This window comes from Dendrobium catenatum, unplaced genomic scaffold, assembly GCF_001605985.2.
Source record: "Dendrobium catenatum unplaced genomic scaffold, ASM160598v2 fragScaff_scaffold_151, whole genome shotgun sequence".
Taxonomy (NCBI): Eukaryota; Viridiplantae; Streptophyta; class Magnoliopsida; order Asparagales; family Orchidaceae; genus Dendrobium; species Dendrobium catenatum.
This window is the reverse complement of record NW_021318613.1, coordinates 333,566-340,679: the sequence shown is the minus strand read 5'-3', so window position 1 is coordinate 340,679 and position 7,114 is coordinate 333,566. Positions and strand designations below refer to the sequence as shown.

General features: G+C 34.3%; 1 protein-coding gene across 2 annotated transcripts in view; it reads left to right on the top strand.

The window, feature by feature from the left end:
- The first annotated feature begins 1,261 nt into the window (after positions 1-1,261).
- LOC110113117 (psbP domain-containing protein 1, chloroplastic) overlaps positions 1,262-7,114 on the top strand; it is a 9,952-nt gene continuing 4,099 nt past the window's right edge. The window contains exons 1-2 of one of the 2 annotated variants that reach the window (XM_020845549.2): positions 1,262-1,492; positions 4,680-5,098. In XM_020845549.2, the coding sequence (XP_020701208.1) occupies positions 1,336-1,492; positions 4,680-5,098 (576 nt within the window). In that variant the 5' untranslated portion in view covers positions 1,262-1,335. The remainder of the gene's footprint in view (positions 1,493-4,679; positions 5,099-7,114) is intronic. The other variant, XM_020845548.2, reaches the window with a different exon arrangement.

Here is a 7,114-nt window from a genome sequence, read left to right as displayed (position 1 = left end):
CGAAAGATTTTTTTAAATACCAATTCACCCCTCTCTTTGTTAGCCTTGGGACTTGTTCATAAGAGCTTAACATCCCTAACGAACTTTCACAAAGCAGGAGGTTAAAGATGAAATCCTAGCCCTTGATTTGGATTAGATCCCTTATAATCTCGTAGTTTGATTGGGATTAAATCATGATTGTTCAATCCTTATTGGATTGCCAAAAGAAATAGCATGTTTTCCCATTATCACACTAATGATTGGCTTGACAATCGAACCTCGTCGCAAGTAAAGGTGGTGCTAATTGTGTAAATCCTTTAAATAAATTAGAGAAAATTCTTTTTAACTTAGAAAATTCATAACTCCTCAATCACTTGGCCAATTGGGAGTTCTTAAACTTTATGGATTTAGACTGAGGAGCACTACAAAAGCTCTATGATTGTAATCCCTAATTTTAAATGGATTAAAGTAATTTTAGAAATACCCTCTAGAGTATTTTTGAAATTATTCATAAATTAAAATTCACCATGCCTTCAAACTTTCATGGATGGTTCTAAGGGATTCAAGGTATTTTGAAGCCTCTAAGGGCTTCAATTAGTTACCTTAAGTTCATAGGTCAAAAAATGACCTAGAACATAGAATTGGTCTACATGTGAGTCCAGGAGGAGTTAGGACTTGTGATTTGATGGATTATTTATGTTTTTTATAAGGGTTAGAATGTTAGTGATTGCAACCCAATTCATTGAATAGATTGTCCAAATTTAATCCCCAAATGTATAGCTGCATTTACTTTGGGGATTGATTATGAAGCCTAGTGGAACTTTGATGGCTTCCATTTTTGGGGTTTGAAGCACATGTAGAACTCAATTTTGGGGCCAATATGTCACATTTTCACACATTTGCTAATGCCATTAGATTTATCTCATAGTGATGGAACTTTAGGCAATGTACTTGCATAAACTTGAAGTAGTTTGAATTCTATATTATTTTTTTAAGTGTATAATTGATTGTTAGTTCAATATACATTGAGTATATTGAAATTCATATCTTATAAATAATTTGTGCTTGATCAAATAGAGATTTTTATGTGCTGAATCAAATAGAGATTTTTATGATCCAATAAATTTAAATTTTCAAAATAAGTTATTTCTAAGAAATAAATTAAAATTAATTTTAAAACTAAAGATATTAAATTATATAATTCACAATTCCTTTCCATTTTTAATTTGTAATCAAGAACAATTGTGACTCAGTGTAACTCTATCCCAAAAGTTTGCCGGTTCCTTCCATACCGTTGGCTCTCTCTTCCTCCTCATCTCTCTCCCAACCTAACTGCGTGCCGTGGCTGGAGCTCTCATGGCCGCCACTGCCTCCAACATCGGTGCCATGGGCGCTTCTTTTCCTCCGCTGCGACGGCCACTTCTAAATTTTCCCTCTCCACATAGAAGACTATCCAGTCCGCTTCTTTGCTGCGTCGGCCCGTCTTCTCAAGTCGGCGCACTCCGTTCTCAAGGTCTCTTTTTAACTCCTGATCGATATATTTTTTGTTCTTACGGAACTGCTGGTTTTCATTTACAAGTGCTTGGTTTATACACTTTTTTGGCAATGGTACAATACATGAAATTATTCTTTAATTTTGATGAATTTTGCAGTATAAATGGTGGAATTGAGCTCTGTTGAACACAAATAAAACTAAGCTCTAATGTCGTTCACTATCACATTGATCTATACTGTCTGCAATGAGGAATTGGTTAAATGTTGAGATTTTGTTTTTTTGACTTGTGTTCTCTTATATTTGTTGTTCTTTCTCTGGATGCTAATATCACCAGTCAGCGAAACTTTTCTATCTTTGTGCCCAAACTAACACACCTGACATGGCCGCTTCCCTTAGTTGATTTTGTAATCAAAATCAATGTTTAAAATTGCACAATTGGGTATTGAGGCGTTTTTTGTTCATGAGGCGAGGCGTAAGCCTCAAGGCTTTTTGAGTCGTAAGCCTCAAAATAAAAAATTGCGTAAAGTGATAATAAATGTCAAAAGTGATTTTTTATATAATACTTAAATAATATGTTAAATGATGACATATTAACTTCTTATTGAATTATAAATTAACAAATTTGCATACATATGAAACAAAAAATTGCACAAGATATAAAGTGATAAGTGATAAATTGTGTGAAATAAAATTAGAATTCAAATATTATAAGAGAAAACAACACTAAATATAAAAATTGCGTAAAAGTATCATATAATATCAAGTTCAACTCCAAATTTCATCTTTCTCAATTCTTTACTCATTTACATTTAATTCCTAATGAAAGTTGAAATAGTTGACAACAATTTAGGAATCATCTGCATTGTCATCACTGAGGTGGTCAGTATTTGAGTTATCGTTATAACAAATTAGTCTATCTCATACCTCATTTGGTAGAGTCGAATGCCTCTAAATATGCTTCTTTTTAATTCATTCCAATCATGTTCATCTTTTAGAAATATTTTCATGAACTTAAATATGAGAGTAATGATCCAAAATTTTTAGGGTCATGATGTGCAGCTTTCAAGTGATTATCAGTGCTACTACGGTGATGGTTGAGGCGAAGACCGTGGGCTGAAGGTAGAGGCAATCGAGATAAAGTTGTTGCGCTTGAATGTGCATAAAGGCATGATTTATATTAGTTTTAATAAAAAATAAATACAAATAGGGTGAGACGTAAGCCTCACGCTAGCAAGGCGAAGCGTGCCTCAAGGGGGCCCTCAGCTAAGCTGCAAGCATCATAAAAAAGCTAGAGGCGTAAGCCTCAAGACGTTTTTCACTAGAATTATGCTGAGGCAAGCCTCAAGGAGATATTGTGCAATTTTAAACAATGATCAAAATAAGTAGGATTCATGTAGGATAAATATTTGATGATGTTGTTATTGTTGTAATGAATGGTTGGTTGTTAAATTTGGACCCTGAGAACTGAACTGAATTAAATTATGCGCATATAGTTTGATTCTAATCAAGGTTTAAAATTGTGGAATTCGGTATTAAGGTGTTTTTTGTTCGTGAGGTGAGGTGTAAGTTTCAAGGCATTTTGATGCAATAGCCTCAAAATCAAAAATTTGTATAAAGTGAATATAAATGTTAAAAGAGATTGTTTATATAATACACAATAATATGTTAAAAAATGACATATTAACTTTCTAGTAAACTATGAACTAATAAATTGGCATATATATGAAACAAAAAATTGCACATTGTGTAAAGTGGTAAGTGGTAAATTGTATGAAATAGAATTAAAATTTAAATATTACAAGAGCAAAACAACATAAAATATTAGAATTGCATGAAAATATCACATAGCATCAACTTTAACTCAAAATTCTTTTTTTCCTCGTTCCCTACTCATACACATTAATTCTTTAAAAATTTGAAATAGTTGACAACAACTCAAAAATCTTATGCACTGTCATCACTAAGGGGGTCTTTATTTGAGTCGCCACATAATAAATTGATCTCTCCCCTCCCTCATCTTGTGGAGTTTACTGTCTCACAATCTGCTTCTTTTTTTATTTATTTCAATCATCTTCCAATTTCATTAATGTTTGTTATCAAGATAAAGATGAGAGTAAAATTCTAAAATTTTTAGAAGAGGAGGTGGTGATGGTGTGTGCCTTACAAGTGATCCTCGGTGGAGGCTACGACAGTAGCGGCTACGCCGAAGGCCACAGGCAGTTGAGACAGTTGAGAGGAAGTTGTTGTTGCTCAGGGTGCCTGAATGCTTGATTTGTTTGAGGCTTTTGTGATTTAGGTTTTCTTAAATTAATTTATGTGTGTGTGTGTGTAGGGTTAGTCATACGCCTCATAGTAGCAAGGTGAGGCGCTCCTCAATAAAACTGAGGTGCAATTCTCATAAAAAAATTTTGAGGCAAAGTCTCAAGGTATTTTTCATCGGAATCGCACTAAGGAGAGCCTCATATTGGATAATTTTAAACAAAGGTTCTAATATAACTCAGGTTGGGCACAATTCCAAAGATGGTGGAACCGAACATAGTTGATTTGGCATCCATTTCAAATTAAATAGAATTAAGTTATAGCAACCATCTACATCAATAAAAATAATAATATTTTGCAAAAAATTTCAGCTTCATTTGCTCATCTTCTGCATTAACACAAAATTATTCATAATAATCTACAACTATTGTTCATTTCATTGTCATTTGCCCATTTCACCTTTCAAAAACTTAAGCTTATAAATCAGATTTGATTCAGTTCCCTATTACCGGACAATTAGAACCAAGAGCCAACCCATTAGCTTTTTTTAGCATTTTAATAACGAAAATTGAACTCTCTGTACTTGAACCAAAACAAATTGATCCGTTTGGTTCTGTTTGGTGATTACATTTTTTTCAATTGCTATGCATGTTCTGTTCCCAATCCATGTTCAATATTTTGATGTAGGTTTCAGACGCATTTCATTCGGTTATTCAGTTTTTCTTTTTTTTTTTTTGGATGTTCTTGCACTCCCTTATTCTCAACATAAACATCAGAAACTTAAAAAAATAATAATAAAAAATAAAAATAAAAATAAAAAACATCATAAACTTGATTAATAATATAAATCTTTGAGAAATTTTTTATTTGAATCCCTACAGATATAGTTTCCTTTCTTTGTCGTATCAGTTATCGCTTTTGTTCTGCTCTGACTAATCTTTTTCAGTTCTTAGGAGGAATGTGCTGTCTTCTCTCTTCACAGCTACAATCTTCCCACAACTTGGTTTGAGCGGGGTCAGCATAGCTGAACCGGCAAATGAATTTAAAGAATACATAGATATATTTGATGGTTACTCGCTATTCTATCCCAAAAATTGGATCCAAGTTCGAGGTGCTGGTGCTGATATATTCTTCAGGGACCCTTTTGTTCTTGATGAGAACTTATCAATAGAATTGTCTTCGCCTTCATCATCTAGATATATGAGTGTTGAAGATTTAGGACCTCCAGAATCAGCGGCAGAGAAAGTCATGAAGCAATATTTGACGGAATTCATGTCTACCAGATTAGGCGTTCGTCGTGAATCAAGTATTTTGTCTACATCCTCAAGGGTTGCTGATGATGGGAAGCTCTACTATCAGATTGAGGTAAGAGCTTTGATGTCCATATGCTGCCAGTTTTTCTAATATTACTACAAAAGTTATTTCTTTATTTATGTTCCTTCCCTGTAGAGTCAATTAGCATATAGTTAAACTAAATGCTTCCTCCCAATACATGCTTGATTGAAAAATGGTTTTGGTATCTATAGTGTAAGTTGGTAGAGCACTTTAAAGCACTTAAACTGACTTTACAACAACAATAACAATAACATCAAGCCTTTATACCACTACATGGGGTCGGCAAATATGATACATAGGCAAGGATACCACTTGTTTCTCTTTGGGTGCTAGAAGTTGTTTTTTTGCCATTTTGAGTTATTGAAGTATATCATTTGGTTGCTTGATCTACTTCTTGCATGAAAGTAATCCAGAAAAGAAAAGACTTCCTTCATCGTACTTGCCCCAATAAATCACTCAATGTTGAAATACACTCTTCTAAGTTTATTGGGAGGTATCTGTATGAAGAGCTATCTCAAAAGCATAAATTAATGAAAAACTGAATTTGTAGGGAATGAGAGAAAATGGAGTAGAGAATGCAATATAGAGAAAGATTGCTCTGTTCTAGAGGTTAGGAACGATTAGATTTGATCCATGCAGGCTTTCTAAATCTAAGTCCGGGTGGCACACATCTTGAGGTCAGTGGGATGAATTAAAGCCTCACACTACACTTACTCCTGTGTGAATCGAGCTTATTTCTGAAAAACTCTGGTCTTGATCTTGAATAGGCTCATCATGAGCTTAAATAAACCAAGCGGTTCAGTGTAGCTGTTTTGGAGCTCGATTGAGTCCTCCACTATCTAGACTCTTAAGAAGTGTTGACCTCTGAAGCATAAGAAACAACAACAACAACAACAACAACAACAACATCAAGCCTTTATCCCACTACGTGGGGTTGGCTACATGAATCCTTTTTCTCCATTGTGTTTTATTAAAAGTCAAATTCTCGTTTAAATCTAATAAAGAAAGGTCATTCCTAATATTTTCTAACTAATTCTTTTTAGGTCTACCCCTACCTTTCTTAACATAAGTCAAATCTAATACCTCTACTCTCCTAACCGGGTCATCGGAAAGCCATCGTTTTATGTGACCAAACCATCTAAGGCGACTCTCTCTCTAATCTTATCTTCTACTGAAGCTACTCCAACCTTTTCACGTATATGCTCATTTCGTATCCTATCTCTAAGGGTAAAGCCACTCATCCACCTGAGCATCCTCATCTCTACCACACTTAACTTAGTATTATGCTTCTCTTTTAATGGCCAACATTCGGCACCATAAAGCATTGCAGGCCTCACTACCATCTTATAAAATTTTCCCTTAAGTTTGAGGGGTACATTTCTATCACATAACAAGCCCGATGCATTCCGCCACTTCAACCATCCAACTTGAATTCGGCTGATAATATCCCCATCTATTTCACCATCACTCTGAACAATAAATCCAAGATATCTAAAACATGTACTCTTATTAATGACTTGATCGCCCAAAGTCACAAACCCCTCACTAGGTCTATTACTACTAAAATTACACTCCATATATTCCGTTTTAGATCTACTCAAGCGAAAACCTTTAGACTCTAAGGTTGACCTCCATAATTCAAGTTTACCTTCAACTCCCTCTCTAGTCTTATCAACAAGAAGAATATCATCAGCAAAAAGCATACACCAAGGTACATCCTCTTGCAAATGTCTAGTGAGAACATCCAAGACTAAAGCAAAAAGATATGGGCTTAAGGCTGATCCTTGATGTAACCCAACCGAAATAGGAAAATACTTGGTCAATCCACCTTGTGTTTGAACACAAGTAATAGCTCCTGCATACATATCTTTAATGATTTGAATATAAGCATTATTGACTCCTTTCTTATCAAGAACTCTCCATAGCACTTCTCTTGGAACTTTATCATATGCTTTTTCTAAATCAATAAATATCATATGTAGATCATCCTTATTTTCTCTATATTTCTCCATCAAACCTCTTAATAAATGTATGGCTTCCATAATC